The sequence below is a fragment of the Propithecus coquereli genome, unplaced genomic scaffold, assembly GCF_000956105.1.
Source record: "Propithecus coquereli isolate 6110/MARCELLA unplaced genomic scaffold, Pcoq_1.0 Scaffold303, whole genome shotgun sequence".
Classification (NCBI taxonomy): Eukaryota; Metazoa; Chordata; class Mammalia; order Primates; family Indriidae; genus Propithecus; species Propithecus coquereli.
This window is the reverse complement of record NW_012148653.1, coordinates 1319001-1340986: the sequence shown is the minus strand read 5'-3', so window position 1 is coordinate 1340986 and position 21986 is coordinate 1319001. Positions and strand designations below refer to the sequence as shown.

General features: G+C 38.5%; 1 protein-coding gene across 1 annotated transcript in view; it reads right to left on the bottom strand.

The window, feature by feature from the left end:
- MOSPD2 (motile sperm domain containing 2) overlaps positions 1-19226 on the bottom strand; it is a 51057-nt gene extending 31831 nt beyond the window's left edge. The window contains exons 1-2 of the mRNA XM_012649816.1: positions 19096-19226; positions 18873-18942 (exon numbers count right to left, since the gene is read on the bottom strand). Coding sequence (XP_012505270.1) covers positions 18873-18942; positions 19096-19104 — 79 coding nt within the window. The 5' untranslated portion in view covers positions 19105-19226. The remainder of the gene's footprint in view (positions 1-18872; positions 18943-19095) is intronic.
- Between the last annotated feature and the right edge of the window lie 2760 nt (positions 19227-21986).

Genomic DNA, 21986 nt, shown 5'->3' with positions numbered 1-21986 from the left:
TTGATCTTTAACTTTTGAGTGGTTTCACATTCGTGAGTGTTTATTGTGTTGATCCTTGTGTAATTCTGTTTTGAGTACTTCTTGGAGAGCTGGTCTTGTCTTGCTGAATTCCCTCAGTCTTTCCTTATCTGAGAATGTCTTTATTTCTCCTTCATATATGAAACTTAGTTTAGCAGGGTACAAGGTTCTAGGCTGGGCATTATTCTGTTTCAGAAGAGTGAGAACGGGGCCTCAGTCTCTTCTTGCTTGTAGGGTTTCAGTTGAGAAATCTGGAGTTATTCTAATGGGCTTTCCTTTCTATGTTACTTGTTTCTTTCACCTTACAGGTCGTAGAAAGGCCTTTTTAGTGGATATTTTGGTCAACCTGATGACTGCGTGACGTGGTGTCTTCCTATTTGCATTGAATCTCCCTGGGGTCCGTTGAGCTTCTGGTACCTGTATATCTAGATTTTTAGCAACACCTGGGAAATTCTCCTCTATTAATTCTTTAAATAGCTTATCCAGACCTTTAGCGTTTTCTTCTTCACCTTCCGGAACCCCTATCACCCTCAGGTTCGGTTTTTTCACATAATACCACATTTCTTGTAGGCTTATTTCTTTTCTCTTAATTTTCTGCTCGATCTCTGTGACTGACTTATTTAATTGGAAGGAGTTGTCTTCAATCTCTGAGATTCTTTCTTCTGTTTGATCTACCCTGTTCTTGAGGCTTTCCACAGTGTTTTGTAGTTCCCTAAATAAGTTCTTCATTTCCAGGAGATCGGTTTGATTTTTCTTTAATATTTCAATCTCTTCAGTGAATTTTTCTTGCAAGTCCAGGATTTTTTTTGTGGTTTCTTTGTGTTGGTTATCCATTTTTTCTTGCATATCATTCAGTTTTCTTACAATCCATGTTTGAAATTCTTCTTCTGTCATTTTAGTGTTCTGAGTTTGGTTTATGTCCATTGCTGGGGAGTCGTTGTTCCTCTTTGGGGGTGTGCTTTCCGTTTGAGTCTTCATACTTTCGCTGGTTCCTTCCCATCTGGATCAGTTGTTCCTTCTTGCCTTTAGATTTTCGTTTGGATAATGACACACCCTGTTTAGTCTCTGAGCCAGTAGGTGGTGTTTGTGGGTGAGATTCGACCACACCCTTTATGATGAATCAGGAGATGTAGTAAAAGGGTGTGCAGGATGACCTCCCTGTCAGTAGGTGACATCTGCAGGGAGGAGCGTGCTCTTTTTGGGTCCTGTAGCTAGCTGTTGTTCCTCTAGAGAGGTCCTCTTGTGCCTCAGGTGATGGGTGGGGCCCTGGGACTTCCAGGTGTGTCCTTGTTCTCCACCTCAGTTGGGGCAGGACCGGGAGTGAGTCTTGGTGGGGCTGGGTTGGGCAAGCCTGCCCTCAGGCTCTACAACTGCTGTTAGCAGGGGTCAAAGGTCTGCTCTTTGTTTCTGTGCAAAGCTGCTGGGAGGGGCTGAAATGCTCCACTCAGCTGAAAGTCTGGGCTTGTGGGGTGGGGCTGTCCAAGACTCGCACTCTGGAGCAGGTCTCGCTCCCCTCCACTCTCCCCCGTCCGTGGCCTCTCCCAGGCCTCTGCCAGCAAGCAGGAATTCAGGCCGATGGATTTCCCCCGGCTGTGACGTGGGCCAGGAGGTTCCCTACTCAGGATCGCAGCCTGAGCTGGGTGCACAGCCCTTTTTTGGGAGGAGGGCTGCCGCTAAGGCATGCTGATCTGCCCCTGAAGGCACACACTCCTCAGTAGGCTCTTTCACAGATCTCTCCTCTGTGCCCCAGGGAAGTGCGATCGTGACCTGGCTGTATGGGGTCTGGTCTGCAGGCCTGTCCCCTGGACCCTGGAGATCAATCCCTGACCTTGCCAGGGGGAGGGGTGCTGGTCTTGAATCACCTACAGGGTACCTAAGCTGGATCAACTTCACTCCACCTCGGGATTTGCCCCACTCTCCTAGAGTCCCCAGGCAAGCAGCACCTGGTAGGGCTAGGAGGTAGGGAGCTCGCAGTCTGAGTACCCCTCAGTCTGCTGTACGGCCCCAAAAGGAAAGGTCCCGTTCCTTGGAGATGCCTCCGTGTGATGGCTAAATTGTCTCTCTGGGCACCCATGGGTAGGGAGGGGAAGGAGAGAATGGAGTACTACGGCGTCTGCCAATAGGCTCGGGTCTGCGCCCGGAGAGGTGCACCGAGGGGGCTGGGAACCCGGCGCTGTGTCCGCAAGAGGCCACTGCTCACTGGCGGCAGCCGTCTCTGGGCTGGTGTTGTCAGGTCTCTCCAACCACTCAGGAGCCCACCAACAGTCCGAGATGCAAGGGAGGGGGAAGTTAACCGCTCCACCTACCCGTGTCGCTGGTCTCCAAGCCTCTCGGGGACCTTTCTCCTTCCAGTTCTCCTCCGCAACGTCTTCCAATGGAGTCTCCTGTAGTTTCAGGCACCCTTCCTTCTGACCCTGACCTGATCTATGTTTCTCTCCTAGTTTATTTTTTTCTCTTTCTTCTAAAATTTGTCTTTTTTTCAGAGACACTCTGACTGGCGGCTTTTCTGGTACGCCATCTTGGCTCCTCCTGAACTAAGCTTTTCTTAAGGCACTTACCACTTTTTACCTTGAATTAGAGTTACTGGCATGCATATCATATTTCCCAGATAGACAGTAAAGGCACAGAGTCTATACATCCTAAGCATCTTCCAAAGCAGATGACAGTAGTACCAATGAAAAGGCTTCAGTAAATATTTGTTGACGGAATCTATTCCTTCTCACTTTTTTTTTCTCAGTTAACTGATCTTCCTAGGGGCCCAAGCAAAAAATTCCAGAAAATTCCCTGGCTCCTTCATTTCCTTTTTTTTGTCGCATCTAGTTAGTTGCCGAGTTTTATTGATTCTATCTCCTCTCCATTTGCACTGCCTTATTTCAGGCCCTTAGAGATAACAGCTAAAACGCTAGGAAAATATAAAGTGTATTCAGAGAATTATCTTCTTTGATTCTCAATTTCCTTGTCTTTCAGCTGTTTTATATACTCACAGTGCTATGTGAGGATCAGATGAAAAAGTATATATAAAAGTACTTGGAAATTTAAAGCACTATAAAATATGAGGCCATAAATCATGCATTTGTAGAGTGTTACCTTGGATATGGCTTTTAATATCCAGGCTCTATTTTTCTAATCTATAAAATGAGTGGTTCTGTGGTAGGTAAACCTTGGAAATTACTGTTTAGTTCTGCTATTTGAAAATTCAGCAGTATTCAACATACGATTTTTCTTCCTTTCAAATAAAAATAGTGATTTATGAAAAAGGTGACTAATTCAGCTGGCAACTCAAACATACTTAGCATGCAGAAGTGTTTTATGCATACTTTCTCATTTTGTCACAGAGAATATTAAAAGGACATGCACTCAAGGGCCAATATTTAATAAAATTTACTGCTTTATCAGGGACTTTCTGAAATAAAATAGGCCTTTTTTTTAAAAATTGAGTATGCTGACAATGAAGACTATAATGCCTATTAGTCTTGATTCAGGCTGAGGAGTCAACTATTTTACCCACTATTGCCTCTATGTAATCAGCGCAAATGTCAACACAGTGCAAAAGGCAAATGGTATCTTAGAATTATTATGAAAATGGTTTTGATCTCATAGATTTCTGAAAGAGTCTTGGGCATCCCCTACGGTCCCCGGGCTACACTCTGAAAACCAATTACTTAGACCAATATTTGGCAAGTGGTAAAAACTCAGTAAATATTAGCCATGTTAAGAAGAATAAAACATTATTGTTGTTGTTATCATTATCACTACCACTGCTAGTACCACCACTAGGGACACCATAAACAAAAGAGTACCCATTACTAGGAAATTTAAAGCCCACTGCCCTTTGATAGCTTTTACAGATGCAGATCCCTGAAATTAGAAATCTCCATTTATATTAAGTTGATTAATTATTGTCATTAACTGACATGTACTTATATATAAAATGCTGGTTGTTGATCATTTACTCCTAGGCAAATAGAAATGAAACCAGAGAGGAGAAAAGAAAAGAGAAGATTGGCGAGGAGGACCCATGTGGGGCTTGGGAGAGAGAGGTAGGAGAAAAGTGGAGGCAGAAGAGGACAGAGGAAAAGGGCGTAGAGGAGAGGGGGAAGCCAGGAGAGAGAGAATGAATGAGACAGGGAGAGAAAAGAAAGATGAGGGACGCAAAGACAGAATGGCAGAGAGAGAAACAGAGAATAAACTGAGCATTCAAGGTAAGGAAAACACAGCCTGGGACCACAAGACCAAGGACAATAATTAACTGTGCTTATGACAACACAATCTGCTGCTTTCAAACCCAGCCCTCAGACAACTGAGTCCTCAAATGATAGGGAGTTTTCAGAAAATCAGTCCTCTGGCAAGTCCAGATGTGCTATGGTTTGAATGTGTCCCCTTCAAAATTCAGGTGTTGCCAATGTGATAGTATTAAGAGGTGGGGCCTTGAAGAGGTGATTATGCCATGAGGGCTCCTCCCTAGTTAATGTGACTGCTTTCTGCCATGTGAGGACACAGCAAGAAGGCCCTCTCCAGACACCAAAGATCCTGGACTTCCCAGCCTCCAGAAGTGAAAGAAAATGAATTTCTGTTCTTTATAAATTACCCAGTCTCAGGAATTTTGAGAAGATGTTAACTTAGGAAGAAGTTAAAAATGTACATTCAAAAGGTATCTAAAGATGTAAAAATGCATGTGTGTGTGCATACATACACCTAGGACATTTTGAAAGACTTTAACTATCAATGATTAAAGTGTACAGATGAGGATGAGAAGGGTTTAGTTTTATCAAAGATACGTATATATATGTATATCTTCTCATAATACCTTGTCCTTATTACTTTCATCTTGCAGACCAGTGAAAACTGTATCACAAACCAATATTAATCCCACGTGGTGGATTTTTAAGCCTCACCTCTGCATTTCTTCAAAATAGCTCATTTTAGCCACTCCTTTGTTAAGAAACCTTAATGAACTACCAGCACACCTATGGTTCACTGGCCCTTTCTACTATTTATCTGTTTTTATATGAATTTTGCTCTGTTAATTGGTCTTATATTTATACAAGTGTATCACCACCAAATACATTGTAAAGTCCATAATTTGGCAGAGAAAGAACAAAAGATACATGACAATGGTGATTCGCCTCTAGGAACAGACAGTATTAAATGTTCCAGGGTAACTATGATTTCTCTGTCTCAGCTTTTCATCTCTCTCCACACACATGGTCACTTGCTTGCTCGCTCGCTTGCTCTCTGTCTCTCTCTCTCTCTCTCTCACACACACACACACACTCAAAAAAAATTGTGTGTTGTAAGATAAAGAGACTATAGTTTTTACTTTCAAAACAGGAAATTCCATTATTAACTTTTCTTTTTCTTTCTTGTACCTCTTGGCTAGTGACATTATCAACAGGTCAGAAACTGTGTTTTAAGGCTAACAAATGTGAAAAAATTTCTGGCCATATTCAGGATATATGGTAGAGTAATGGAATCAGAAGACCTTTGTTGCTATGTACAATGGGAACGAGCAAGTCACCCTGGGTCTTATTTTCTTCTCTGTAAAATGGAGGTAATGTCTGCTTACTCACAGTCTTAGGAAGACCAAGAACACTGAAAATTTCACAGTACACAAATGAATTTCTATGAACATAAGGTAGAATGTTAGCCACAAAAAGAAGACTAAATTCTAATTTACCAATTAGTTAACCAGTTGAGAAAATCTTGAAAATATATTGTAGTTACTATAAATGTGCCTAGATTTCAAATAAAGGTTGAAAAAATACAAAAGTATTCCAATAATGAAAACTGGAGAACAGTTATTAACTGGGCATCATAATGTTCAAAAGCAGTAAACATACAACTCTAGATTATTATAGTAGTCTAAAACATTTTAGGATCTCTTACTTCTCCATAACTCTGAGCATGAGTCCACTAAAAGTCCTGACAGGCCCTTGGGAGAACATTGTTATTGGATGGACTATTTCTATTGACTGCACTGTATAAATGCCAACGATGGGCCAAAATAACAGTATTCTCTCAAGTGCATCCTCTGCTAGTTGGCTACAATCTACCCTGGATCGCTACTTACTTGTGAAACTATCTGGTGAGACTGAGAGACAGATGATCTTTTATGATGGGATTAAGCCACTGGCCTATAGCAGTGATTTTCAGAATTCAGCAAGTATCAGAATCACCAGGAGGGCTTACTAAAACAGGGATTACTGGGCCTCATCCCAAGAGTGTCTAATTCAGATTGGGATCCAAGAATCAGCATTTGTAACCAGTTCCTATACGATGCTGATGCTGCTGGGTCCAGGGACCACACTTTGAGAACCACTGGTCTACTGCAGGGGTTGGCAAACGTTTCCTGTATAGGTAAATATATAAATATCTTAAGACTTGGAGGGCCACAAACGTCCTCTGCTGCTGATTCTTCCTTGTGTGTGTATGTGTGTTTAACACCCTTTAAAAATACAAAAACAATTATCAGCTTGAGGGCCATACAAAAACAAGACTTTGCTGATCCCTGATCTACTGGAGAGAGGGGAGGTGCTTTTTGTTTCAGGTACTATCCTTCAAGAGCTCGATTCTTTAGCAGACCTGAATAAGCAAAGCTAAAATTTCAATGCTGTTTTCCAGGCCCTCATCAGTTACCAGCCAGTTATCCAGGCTGCTTAGATGTAATGCACCTTGGTCTATTCCTGCGTATTATGGACTCTGCCTCGGGGGCTCAGCATGGGAGCACTATCTGCAATCTTTCACTTGGCTCCTCTTGGTCAAATGGGAGAATGAGAGGCCAGTTTCATTAAAACCAATATAATAGCGTTCTTGAGCAAGAAAGAATCATTCATTTTGAGGAAAGAGCTCCTCAAATCACACCCTTAACAGCAAGACCCTGGTGAGACATGAGTAAGGCCTGAGGGCAGTGGGACTGAAGCTGTTGCCTCTGCTAAGCTCCATGAGGTCAGGGACTTGGACCCCTCCTCCCCAACACCTGACACACAGTAGGTGCACACTAAATCTTTGCTACCGAATAATTAGCCATGTACAGGTCTAGTCCCCAGTATACTTTGCATTCTTTGAGGACCCAGAACTTCAGTAATAGATTGTCTTTTTCCTTCCCCTTTTAAAAAGCTAATTACAGAACAGAAAATAATGTTAACAAATACTTATGTAGCTGTGACCCAGAATTAACACATGTTCACTTAGTGGCTTTAGATTTTTTTTAATAAAAGAACTAGAACATCACTGATCAAGTTAAAGTTTCCCTTGATCTTCTCATAAAAGCCTTACATTTCTTTTGTTAGATTATTAGGAAGTTTACAGATCTTTGTATTGCTATCATAAGCCTCAGACAAGATTGGCAGACCTTATACTTTGTATTTTCCTTGCCATATTGTTAACTAAGTTATCTTATATAATATAGAATTATAGAAATAATAGTAGAGATCATTGCCTTTTTCCTAACTTTATGGTAATTATTCTTAAGTTTCACAATTAAACATGACATTTGCTGTAGGTTTTTAGAAGATACATTTAGCTTTAAGTATTTTGGAATTTCCATTGTGATTGCCTCTTTAACTCGTGAGTTATTTACCAGAAGAATTACACACATTACTGAAGGTTCTTAATCCATGGGTTATTTAGAGGTGTGTTATTTAGTTTCCTAACATTTGATGTTTTAAAGTATTTGTTATTATGACTTCCAATAAAGTTGCTTAATGGTATGAGAACATGGTCTGTATAATCTAGCTTCTTTAGAATTTTCTGAGACTTCCTTTTTGAATTATTGTGATGTTTGCAAAAGTTCCAAAAGTACAAATAAATATTCAAAAAGTATATATTCTGTATTAGTTGTATAGGATAGTCTATACACTCATACATACACAATACACAAACACATATATCTATGTATCAAATTTGCTCATTGTGGTGTTAAAATCTAAAATCTTTAAGGATTTCTTGCCTGCTTGTTCTGCGTATTTCTGAAAGCTTTGTTAAAATCATTCAACATGTTTGTGGACTTCTTGAGTTTCCCTTGTAATTCTAGGTGCTTTTGCTATAAGTATTTTAAAGCTATCCTGTTAGGTAGTTTTTTATGTTGTAAGTTCCTAATTGTTATACCTTTTTGGGTTTCTTTTATCACCAATAGTATCCTTTCTTACATGTGTGAATGTTTTTCACCTTAAATAATATTTTGTCTGATGAAAGCACTGCCTAATGAGGTAAAATCTGGGGAAAAAAGACAAAAAACAAAAAAGAAAAAAATTTAAAAAAAAGGAAAGTACTGCCAACACAGGATTACTTTTGGTTAATACTGGTTTTGTATACCTTTTTCCATTTATTTTTCAACCCTACTACATTAATTTATTTTAGATTAGTCTCTTGTAGGCCATACATAATTAAGATTTTTAAAATCTAATCTGATACTTAATATGTATAAATCTATTTATATTTGTAGTAACTACTAATAAAGTTGAGATTATTTTTGCTGTCTTCCTGCTTCCTTTCTAGTTACCATGCTTCTTTTTTCCTCCTTTCCTGCTTCTTGCTGGAGAGATGACTTTTTCTTCATTCTTCTTTTCATTCCTCCACTGGTTTTGAAGTTAAGCATTTTATTTCTCTCTCTCAATGGTTACCCTTATTTTAAATACACTGAAAACAACAAAATCCAAAGTTAACATCTCTATCCTCATTTTGAACAATACAAGTCTTTGTATTGCTTTACTTCCAATTTCCCCTACTCTTTTTATTGTTTTAAACTTTTTCCCTTACTATCAACATTTAGATTTTTCTTCATTAATTTGCTTATCTATTTCTTTGGTTTTCATTGTTTCTTGTATCCTTCTGCTTCCTCTGTGTTCTATTTGCTTATTAGTGAAGTAGTCTGGTAGTTTTTTGGTTTTTTTTTTAATCAGCAATGGTCAATCTTTGCTTGCCTAAAACCTTTTACCTTCACTTTTGAATAAATATTCTAAGTGGGAAGTTATTTCCCTCAGCCCTTTCGGGAAATTATTTTACTGCTTCCTGGCATTACTGTTACTGATGAAAAATCAAGTATCAGTCTGATTTTTTTCCTTTATGGACAATCTGTCATTTCTCTTTGGTAGTTAGATTTTCTCTTTGTCATTGGTGTTTTTGGATTCACTATGATACAGCTTGAGATTAATTTCTTTATGATGCTCAGATTCCATTATACTTCTTTAATCTGAGGATTTGGTATATTTTATTAACTCTGAATAACTGTCAACTATTATCTCTTCTAATAGCACTGTCTTTTTTTCCCTTCTGGAAGTTCTATTCGATGTATATGGGGTTTCTCATGACTCTTATTTTTCTTACACATTTTTATATTTTTTTTTCCTCCAATGATCTGGGTATAGAGTAAGTATCTGTATAAAAACTTTAAAATTGTCTATGAATGTCTGTGTCAGTTGTGCACATATAGCAGTACAATGGGAAAAGAAAAGCTTCTGTTAAATCATGGCCCAACTAGTAAGTACAAAGTAACTAGTATCGAAAATGTTCTACATATATATATGCCAAATCTCTATAGCCAAAAGAAATTCAGCTTAAAATAGTTTTGATTGAAATGTAGTAAATATTTTGTTCTCTCATTTCTTGTGAAATGGCTGCAGAAGGAAGAAGTCCTTTAGGAATTTCTGTGAACTCTACTCAATCTCCTTGAGATCTTATCAAACCAAAATTCTTGTTAGAGATTAAGTTTTTAGTAATGAAAAATCATTCATGCACTCTACTATCAAAAGCCACAGATTTGGTAAACAGATCACTCTTCTGTGAAGCTTTTCAAATGATGACTAAAACCAAATTGACATTTTAGAAATGCCAGTATTCTAGTAACAGACTCTTTAAAGTTGTACATCTCACTAAACATTCGGAATGAGGGTTATATGAAAATCAGTATCAACAACTTAAAGAGATGAGTCAGAAAAAAAAATAATATCTGCCAGGCACCGCTAATAAGGATTCAAAAATAAGCAGGTCTACCAATTCTCTATACCAACACAAATTTACCACTCAAGTCTCCACAAGAAGTTATAATCTAATATTCTTCACAGTGGAGTCTTGATAGTTTTAGATATGCAATAAGGACAAAAACTGATAAACTTTTTTAAAAGTCAGATAAAAATTATATGTATTTATGGTGTGCAACATGATATTTTCACATATGTACACACTGTGGAATGGCTAAATTAAGCTAAATAACATATGCATTGCCTCACATGCATATCTTTTGTGGTGAGAACACTTAAAATCTACTCTCTTAGCAATTTTCAAGTACACAATACATTGTTATTAACTATAGTCACCATGTTGTACTATAGCTCTCTTAACTTATTCCTCTGTGTGACTGAAATTTTTTGTCCTTTGACCAATATCTCCTTAATCTCCCCCCATCCCCTGAGCCCCAGGTAACTACCATTCTACTCTCTACTTCTGTGAGTTCAACTTTTTTAGATTCTACATTTAAGTGAGATCATGCAGTATTTGTCCTTTTGTTTCTGGCTTATTTCACTTAACATAATGTCCTCCAGGTTCACCCAAATTGTCACAAGCGATAGGATTTACTTCCTTGTTAAAGGTTGAATAGTATTCCATTATGTATACATACTACATTTTCTTTATCCATTCATCTGATAAACTCTTAAGATCTTTTCCTCTTCATTCTGATCACGGTAACTTTAAAAAGGTTGACCTTGAGAATGTTAAAGATGGAGAAGAATTTAAGAAAATATAAGTGTCTATCTTTCTGTCTTTTAAAGGCTTCCTCGTTTGGGGATAATAATAACTCACTAGTCATGAGGGATAATCTGTGATCACCTACCATATGCTAGCCCAAAAGAGACCTAGGTATTGCAGATGCAAAGATAAGTGAAGCCCGAGCTGGCAGCTTGGGTGGTTCATGACCTAGACACATTTGCAAACTATCCAATGGTATAGTTACATTTTAAATGTTATTTTCCTTCCACCCTTCCTTTCTAGAGAGGGTAATCAATAAGGACCATCTCTGTTATATGTACCTTTTACCTTACAGGGGTTCCTTCCATTCACTACTGATCTTCCTGTCCTCCAAATTCTCCTTTTTTGTCATCTATGATACTAAAGTTTCCTGATTCTTCTACTTCTCTAACCACTTTGTCTTCTTCAGCCTAATAAAATGAAGGCATTCTTCAAAGTTAATTGCTTAATTAAAAAAAAAAAAACCAAGGACAAAATAAAGACATTTTCAAAACTAAGAAAGTTTAGCACCAATACACCCCACCAAGGGAAATCTAAAGTTTATACTTTAGATGAAACTATGATTCCAGATAAACTCAAGAAAAAATGGTCAATCACAATATTAGTAAATATGTGGTAAGTAATCAAACACTGATATATAAAACAACAATGATAAATTGGCAGGGGGTGTGAATTTTTGGAATCAGGTTAGAACTAAACAATGAACATATCTTCCAGGGAATAGAAAAGAGGAAATATTCCTAAACTTATGAAGCCTACGTAATCCTGATGTCAATATTGTACAAGAAAAATACAAGAAAGGAAAATTACAGGCCAATTCAACAACACAGAAGCAAAATACTTAAACTATTAAACTGAATTTAGCATTTAAAAAACCTTATCAATATTATGTACCATATTAATACATTAAAGGAAAAAAACCAATGACAATTTCAACAGATGCAATAAATGTGTGCAACAGATTAAGAAACTGCATTTAGTAAAATTCAACTATCAATCATGATGGGAACAACACAAAACAAAACACCTCAAACTAGCAAACCAGGAAAAGAAGAAAACTTCATTTTGATAAAGGGTATCTACAAAGATCATACTTAGTGGTGACATGTTCAGAGCTATCTTTCTATGATGAGGGATAAGGCAAGTAGGCTTTTATCACTGCTTCTATTCAACAGTGTTCTAAAAGTTTCAGCTAATGTAGTAAAGGAAAAGCATTGAAAGATTTAAGAATTGGCAAGTTAGAAAGAAAAATCAGTATTTCAAGGAGATGTTATCATCTACATAGAAATCGCTGATAAAATTATCAGAAATAATAAGGTTTCTGAATTCACTATCAGTATTAAAAAACCAATGCATTTTCTATAAACCAGCGACCATCATCTAGAAAATAAAATTTAAGACATACCATTTAAATAACCATAAAAGTAAAACATGTATAGGACCTGGGAAAAAATTTAACAAAAGATGGGTTAACTGTTACAGAGAAAAAATTATAAATCTTTTAATAAGGAAGACTTTAGCACATAGATATATACACCAGATTCTTGGATAGGAAGACTCAATCATGATGATGTCAACTCTCGTGACATTTACCTTCTGATTTAACACAATCCCACTCAAAATCCCAACAAAAGTTTGTTTCGTTTTTTTTTTTTTTTTTTGCAGAAGTATAATAAGCTGATTCTAAAATTTATACGGAAGAATTAAGGGCCAAGAAAAGCCTAAAGAAGTGATTTTCACCGAAGCAGAAGCCAAGTGGCCCATAAAGACATGAAAACATGCTCGATCTCAGTGGTATTCAAAGAAATTAAAACCACAAAGAGATGTCCCAATACCCTCATCAGATGGACAAAAATTTAAAAGAAATTACAGTGCCAAATTTTAGAGTGTGGAAAAACAAGGGCACTGAAATACTGCTGGTTAAAATGAAAACTGATACAATCACTCTGAGAAACTGCTTGGTTTGGGTATAGTTTGTTTGGCTTCACCAAGTCTCATGTTGAAATTTGATCCCCAAAGTTGGAGGTGGGGGTGGATTCCTCAGGAAAGAAAGGCTCTGTGCAGTTCTTATGGGAGTGAGGGAGTTTTCACTCTTAGTTCCCATGAGACCTGATTGTTGAAAAGAGCCTGGAACCTCCTCCTCTCTCCCTCCCTCTCTCACCCTGTAAATGCCTACTCTCCTTCACCTTCTGCCAGGAGTGGAAGCTTCCTGAGGCCCTCACCAAAAGCAGATACTGGCACCATGCTTCTTGTATAGCCTGCAGAACCATGAGCCAAATAAACCTCTTTTCTTTAATAAATTACCCATCCTAAGGTATTCCTTTATAGCAACATAATGCACAAAGACAGAAACAGTTTGGCAATACCTAGTAAAGCTGAACAATGTGCTTACTGCACAATCTGCCCATTTCACTGTTGGGCGCAAACCCTAGAGCAGCAGTTTTTCAAACTTTTTGGTCTCAGGACCCCTTTTACACTCTTAAAAATAACTGAGGACCACCCAAAAGGGTTTTTTGTTTATATGGGTTATATTTGTTGGTAGTTACTGTGTCAGGTATTAAACTTAAGAAAAAATTTAAACATGAGAACACACAAGCACATATTCTAAAAGCCATCAGAACAATGACATCATCACATACCATGTAGTCGCTGGAAAATGCCACTACATGCTCGTGAGAGAATGATGGTGAAAAAGAAAAATGACATTTCAGTGTTTTACGAAAATTGTTTTGCCTTCCCAAACTCCTTAATATGGTCTCAAGGACCCTATTTCCTGGACCAACTTTGAGAACCACTGCCCTAGAGAAATTCTTGCATGTGTGCACCAGACATGTATAAGAATGTTCATAGCAGCACAGTATATGATACATAAACCTAGAAACAACCCCAAATCCATCAATTGGTATACTGATTCTATGAACTACTATAGTTATATTTGACGATATGAACAAATCTTGAGCAACAGAAGCAAATCATGAAAAAATATATTCAGCTTTTACATAAAGTTCAGAAAGGCAAAATCTAATAAAGTATTGGTGAGGAATACATCATGGGTGGTAAAACTAATTAAAAGTAAGTGAATGAAATACATTTCATACAAAGATTTAGGCAAAAAAAAAAAAAAGTAAGTGAATGAGTAAGACAAAATGCAGGAAAAGTTAACTGTCTCCTGAATGGCAGGGCTGAGGGTACTCAGGGAGGCTTCTAAGGTATTGGATGGTTCTAGTTCTTTGACTGAGTGGTGAGTACATGGGTGTTTATTTTGTTCATGTTTTATACATTCTATACATAAACAAAATTTCAAAATTAAAAATTAAAAAATAACAAACCAAAACAAAAATTAAATGACTAGAAAAAGTCATTAAGTGTGGGAAAATTAATTTAATAATAGAAGAAACCACAAAGGAATGTGTAATTTTGAATATATTCAAACACTGAAAAAACAGTTAAAGTGACATAAACAAGAAAAGCCTATACCAATAGAAAAAATGTTTAAATTACAAATGGAAGTAAACATATGAAAATAAGTTTACCATTATTAGTAATCAAATGCAAACTAAAACAAAGAACCATCAATTAAGAAATAATGACACTAAATATGGGTAAAGGTGTAGTGAGACTAACACTCTCTTTCAGGCTAGCAGGAATAAGTATTGGTGCAACTGCTAGGGAGGAAGTTTAGCACACATTGTCAAATGTCTGAAAAATATTTATACTCTTGAAAACAATAATTTGATTTCTAAACATGAATCTTAAGGAAATAATCTGAACTATCGCACAAAAAACTGTATTAACAGACAACTGGAAAGAATTTAAGTGTCCAAAAAGGGACTAAGATAAAAGAAGAAAACTACTTTTTATTTATATAACTGAACATTAAATGGTAATATACAATGTTGCTTACCTCATAAATATGGGGAAATTAGATGATATCAATAAAATCGTAACACGCAAAATTATATACAGAGTGGTCTTTTAAATTTGCTTTCTTATATGTATAAGAAAAAAGACTGGAAAAATGTATCCACTGTTGGTAGACATATCTCTGGATGGCGAGCTTATGGGGATTTCTTCAGACCTTATTTTTTTTTTTTTTTTTTTTTTTTGAGACAGAGTCTCACTCTGTTGCCCGGGCTAGAGTGAGTGCCATGGGGTCAGCCTAGCTCACAGCAACCTCAAACTCCTGGACTCAAGTGATCCTTCTGTCTCAGCCTCCCGAGTAGCTGGGACTACAGGCATGCACCACCGTGCCTGGCTAATTTTTTCTATGTATTTTTAGTTGTCCGATTAATTTCTTTCTATTTTTAGTAGAGAAGGGGTCTTGTTCTTGCTCAGGCTGGTTTTGAACTCCTGAGCTCAAACGATCCGCCCGCCTTGGCCTCCCAGAGTGCTAGGATTACAGGCATGAGCCACTGCGCCCGGCCTCTTCAGACCTTTTTGGTATGAACAAAATTCATTTAAATGAATTCATATACTTACAAAGCCAGACAAGAAACCTAAAATAACATACCCCACAAACCTCTCAATGGCTCTCCATACTCACTCAAGTACAAACATATTACTTTGGTGTCCAAGGCTCCAAGGCTCTCTACCTTACATTCCCAGTTTTTACCCACGTGTGCTTACCCTGCTCAGGGTTTATAATAGTGGACTTCCTAATGCTTCCCCACCATGCCCCAAACCTTCTCACCTCAGTGCCTTAGCTCAGACTATTTGATCTACCTTGACCACTTTCTCTATCTGAGTTCTACCATCTTCCAAAGTTCACAAGAAACACCACCTTTCCTATGAAGTTTTTTACCATCACCCCAACTAGATATTCTTTCTCTTTGTCTTTGACTCTTACAGACAATATTTTAGCACTATTACGCTTAATAAAATTTGCCTTAATTTTAATAGTTACCTCTGTTTTAATGCCTCCACTATATTATAGTACTTTGGGAAGGGGCTCTATCCTTTAGCTCTTTCTTGAATACTGACACACTGCTCCCTAGAATTAAGCAGATAATGAGTACTTGAGGAACTGAATAAATTATTGTCACAAGAGATTAGTCTCTTCTCTTGGGTGCAAGAAAGAGGAAGAAAGAACGGGAAATGTTTCTCATTTGAGGCTCAGTGTGGAATTTCTCACAGAAACAATGAGGAAAAAAAAGTACCATAATTATGGACTTTTATTCTTTTTGCTAGCTGAAAATCTATCCATAATTGGTAACTTAATTTCCACAGACACAATAATGTGCTTGGAATCGCCAAGAACTCACCCCCAAAAGCACTTCTGAAGTACAGTTAGTGCTTGAAATGATATACTTGAAGATAATAAATATTTTCCTTTAGGGAAAACATCAGGTTTGCTTAAGTCTGCTTTAAGCCTCTTCTGAAACGAAATATTGCTAATGAAAATAGAAAGGGTGAAAGACAAAGAAAGAAGGAAAGTGGATGTTCTAAACAACTGAGTTAATTTCTAAAAGCAAACTCAAAAGGGGAACACAGGCAAATTATAAAAACCTTTTTATCACTTTCCAACTCTACCTTTATCTGATGCTATATTTCAGGAAACAACTGAAACTTTAAGGTGAGAAAGTCTTTAAAGGTTTCTATTTTCCTTTCCCATGCAAGTCCTTAAATGATATTTACAACTGCTGTGCAGATAACCCACACACATATATGCACACATACCTGTGTGTATAATTAAAAACAAAACCCTTCCTATACTTAGCACCATATAGTGCATTTCTTTGGAATAATGCCTGTCTTTATGAGACATATTCTGAGGGCTTCTCTTTGCCAGATTTTGGTGGGGATGGGGGGGAGTAATCGGTTAGGACAGTTCTTAATACAGAATTGGACTAATCTTCCTATGTATATATTTAAGTATTGCTATATTCATTCAATTAGTGTGTACTGAGAACTGGGCTAGGTATACAGAGGTAAGACACACAAGACCTCTACGGTCAATGTCTACAGGTTGCTACAGAACCCATGTACATACTACTGGAGGAAATGAACAATAAACAAATAAACAAGATGATTACAGATTACAATAAGAGCTGTAAAGGAGAGAAAATAAACAAGACAGAGAGGCTATTTAATAATCAGTCAGTGCCTCTCGGATACACTTAAACCTTGAAAAGAAAAAAAATGGACCAAGCCATGCATATTACCCAGGAAAAAGCTTTCCAGCCAGAGAGAAGTAGAAAGGTCCAAGATGGAAAGACTCATTCTGTTTGAGGAATGCAAACAAGGTAGTGTGTGGCTAGTCACGTTTTACAAACTGTGAGTCATGTTTTAATTATGATGTCAATTTTGTGGGTCATTGTATTTTTTAAAAGAAAGTAAAATAGAAAAAACATCAGTCACATGTTTTCAGAACAAGTATTCTTTAAAGAACTTTTGCTTCAGCTATGTGAGTGTGCACGTGTGTACTGGGTTGCAACGTATAGTATGTTTTTTACTTTGGGCAGTGGTCAAATCTGTACTAAGGAAGGAGAGTTGTGATAGATGAGGATGGAGGGGTAGGCAAGAGCCAGACCTTGCATTATAGGCCACCCCAAAGAACTGGGATTTTATTCTAAGTGCAGTGGGAAGGCACTGAAGAGTTTTAAGCTGGGGAGTGACCTGATCTAATTAGACATCACGGTGTTCCTAAAAGATTACTATAGTGAAATTTGGAAGATATGAGCACCAGCCCTGGCCTAGCCCCTAACACCAGGGATTTTGAGCAAATCACTTAATCTCTCTAGACCTCACTTTCTTCATTTTAAAAATGAGAAGGCTGAACCAAGATCTATTGCTAAATTTCTGCCTATATTCTGCTTCCTCCCTTGGGCATAAATAAATGATGATTGGGGAGTTACTAGCTCACTAGGTCTAATTTTGAGCTACTTTTTAAAATATTATAAACCATGTAATGATAACAGTTACATTTCTATAGAAAGCAATTTTAGAACTATCTTTTTACTGGAACCAGCTGTGGTACGTTATTAGAAATGAGATCTCTGGGCTAAAAGTCAATCAAGTGCTTTTGCAACTCTCTGGTGCAAAGTTAGGGGTGTGAAGAAAATTGGCAAGGAGGCATGAAAAGATTTACTGATCAGGTTATTTGGAACAGATTTCCTTATTTGTTCTAGGTCATCAACTGGATGTATAATCTAGGACAGTTTAAAGTTGCAAGGAACCTCTGCTGAGCACTAAAGTCAAGATGTGGAAGCTTAACTCCTTTCACAGCAACCAAAATGATGATGGAAGCAAAATATTCGTTGAGAGCCTACTATATGTTAAGCCCATGCTAGACAGTTTGATATACGCTTTTTCATTTAATCTTCCTAATCTTATTATTTGCATTTCACAGATATGGCAACAGGGCCTCAGAATAGACAAGTAAGCTATTTAATGGCAATGCCAAGATTAGAATCAGTCTTAAGGTAGGCAAAATACAGATCTTTATTTAATTCCATATTTACATTATCCTGTATGTTTTTAAAAATTACTGTGAAAGTATTAAATCAGCAGTTAAGAACCTGATAAGTACCTGTGATATCTGGACACAGAATGTTCAACCAATAAACCAATTCTGGACTTATTAGGTACTTTGCAAGCTACAGTGTGAAATGAAAAGGTAACTTGTTCCAGCACTGGAGGGCCTACTCTGTAGGGAGCATGCTGGGTTGTATGAGTTTGAACCAAGCAAAACAACCAAAGAATTTGAACACCCAGTCAAGTACATGTCAGTAGTATTATGGCAGTTTCCAGGTTAATTTTCTCAAGTGTTGCTGGTGAAAGGCCATCAGAGGAACCGTGGACGGGGCAGTGTAACCTGTGTCATGGGCCTAGTAAGTGTCCTGCAAGTTCCATAAATGAGAGGAGATGCTAGAAACTCAATGACTTCCAACTTACATTAACCCTTTAAAGGAAGCACGGACGCACCACCTGCCCACTTGGAACAGCGTATACGGCTTGTTATGGAAAGGAAAACCTTTAAAACGTGCAGAACATCATTTTCGTGAGAGCCGAAAGGGTTCCTAACACCTCCCACAGAGACACTCACAAACACCCCAACAAAGTTGGAGATGCTTACTGCATACCTTCCTTAACCCCGAGAACGCGGTACCCACCTGTTATATACTCAGCTTCGAACCTCCGTCGGGTCTCAGAGATGAGCTTGGCTTTATTCTGGGGGTGATTCTAGATGGGAGACACGACGGGACCTTAGATACTACTCTCAGCATCCGGCTTACCCCTCAGCCCAGCCCACCTGCACCTGGGCGCGCGGCCCCCGGGCCTCAGAGGCCGTTTCCGGGTCCTGAGGGGCCAGCGGCGGTGCAGTCAGCTCCTCACCTCGGCCATGGTCACGGTCGTGGATGTGATTGCAGGTGCCGTTGCCGTCGCCCCTTCCACTGTCGCCGCCCGAGTATCTCATCACCCGCCGGTCCCGCCCAGAGGTAGAAAGGGCGGGAGGGGGAGGCAGTCGCGTGACACCGGAAGGCGGACGGAAGTGCCACCGCACTGCCCAATCGGGTGCGGCCGCCTGGGTCTGGAGGCGGGATGAGGCCCCCAGCCGGGGTCCCATTCGCTTCTCGTTCTGGCCCCGCCGCCCGACATCCCCCGCACTGCGGTCCCGCCCCCGCCAGCCCAGAGATGGCCGGCGCTTCCCCCGACGAACTCCGCCCTAAAGATCTAGCCGGCTATTCGCTTTCACAACACTCCCCGGAGCCCCGCCTCCTCAGCCTCCCGCGGAACCTTCTCCTTGCAGGCTCCGTATGCTCCGCCTCCTATGCACTGGACGCAGCCTCCAGCCCGTGCTTCCCAGGATGCAGCGCGCTGGCGGGAGGTTTGGAGTCGCGGGACTCTGCAGCTGCGTGCGGTGTCCGGAACGTGGCGGCTGCGCTGAGGTAAGCTAGGGCCGGCGACTCTTCCCTTTCCGGGCCTTCGCGGAGGGGGCCGCGGGGCTGGATCTGCTCACCTGTCCCCGTATTGCGAGAGAGCGAGAAGGAAGCGGGCGTCCCGGGGCCTGGTTCTGTCATTCTGTGGAATGATAATTGGATTTTAAGTGCTATATTCGTGGATTATTTCGCTTGAAACTTTCTTCGTCCCTTCAGCATCCTTCGCACTTGGAGTGTGAGATGCTTAACAATGAAAATATCTTTGAAATCTTTAAACTCAAATAGTTACATAAAATTAAACGACGAAAAGCTTCTTTCGTTTTATTAACGAAGGTGTTTTCCAGAGGGGGCGGCTTGCCACCCAGGGGACCTTTGACAACGTCTTGATATTTTTGGTTTTCACAACTTGGGGAAGGGGGTGCTTCTGGTTTTTAGTGGGTACAGACCAGGGACGCTGCCAAACATCCTACAATGCACAAGACACCCTGTAATGGTTATCCAGCGCAAAATGTCACGAGTGCCAAAGTTGAGAAAGGTTTAGATTTATAAGGTACTGTTTGTGAGTTAAAACATTAACTGAAAGAAAATCGTTGTGCATACAATGTTGCCTTTTTTAAAAGTTGAAAGATACTGAAAACTACAAAGAAGTTGTAAGAACAGTCCCCCCATTTCCATCATCCATACTCAGCCATGGATAGCATGGCACGTTAACATCTTTCCCCCTAGCCCGAGACTTTTTTTATACGTTTACATTTTTTATGGGAAAAAATTGAACACATTGTTTAAAAATTATTTCAATACATCCTTAAAAAATATTTCAGATATAACTAAAGTCTCTCTCTGGCTCCACTCCTGTACCCTTATACCAACCCCCTTGTCCAGAATCCAATCCTTTGGAATTTGGCATGAAATCTTTACAGTTTTGCTTTTTTATTTTGGACCAGACTGCCTCAGTTTGAATCCTGGCTTTGTCACTTCTTATCTGTAAGCCTTTGAGAAGATACTGAAACTCCCTGCCTCAGTTTCCCCATCTGTAAAATGGGATAGTAATAGTGCCTATGGCATAAGGATGTTGTGAGGAATAAATGAGTTAATCCAAAGTGCTTAGAATAGTACCTGGCACTGTTCCCTGAGAAAGTACTCAAGGAATGTAGCCATTGTAGGGAAACAGAAAATACATAAGGCTGTTTTATGTGTTTTAATTTATATAAGTAATATAATGCAGTATACATTTGTCTGCAACTTAATTTTTTTATTCCTTTTATTTTTGAAATCTAGCCATGATATACATAGATCTAATTAATTCCTTTTAATTATTGTGTGGTATTCCAACTATATTTATTTCTTCCTCTATTGTCATTGAAGTTTTTACCTTTTTTTATATTGCAAATAACAGCATAGTGAACATTATAGAGCAATGTCCTTGTGCAGGGGTTATTTCTCTGAGTTTGTATCTAGAAATGAAATTGCTGGATATATGCATTTCAGTTTACTGTCAAATTACCTTCTAAGTCTTCTCTTTTTTAAGTACTCGTAATTATCTCCTAATTGTTAGCTCTGTTTCCAGTCTCATCTCACATCTTCAGTACTGTCATCAGGATCTTTATAATTCAGAAGTACAATCCTGTAATTTCTGTTTTTGAAATCTTTCAGTGGTTTACTATTGCTTATAGGAGAAATTTAGAAGCCCTTAGTATGACATAAAAACCTTCTTTAACTTAATCTTTTCTAATTCTCTAATTTAGTGGATCACCATTCCTCACATTTGCTGACATTTCAGGGATGTTAGATAATGTTGGGAAAGGGGATATCAATTCTGTATAGGCCCCCCAAAATAACTTCTATTTACATAGGGAGAAAAAAGTTTGAACAGGGACCCTATTTTGTAGCTATGTTAATTTACTTGGGTTGACAATGTCATATATGTACGAAAAAGAACATCTATCAGTATTATGTTCATAAGATTATGTTCAGTATTATTAGGTGCAGTTTTTAGTTGAGCATCTTAATTTACCTTTTTTCCAAAGATACTTTCTCTTGGTCACAATCAATAGGGTTTATTACAGAATTTTTGGAACTTCGTCTACAGATATAATATTATAGTAGTCTTCTAGGATCTTTGTGAACCACCCTAATAATTTGTTTAAAGAGTTCTGAAATTTATAGAACCAAAATGAATTTGTTAGCACTTAAAGGGAACACAATGTTTATTGTGGGGGGGGGCAGTAAGTGGATGAGGATGGTAATTTACTATATTTATGTTAGCATATGCCTATGTGTTATCATTTTTCTAGTATACACACATCTGTTTTAATTTTATGAATAAAACAGATACAGTCAACTTTG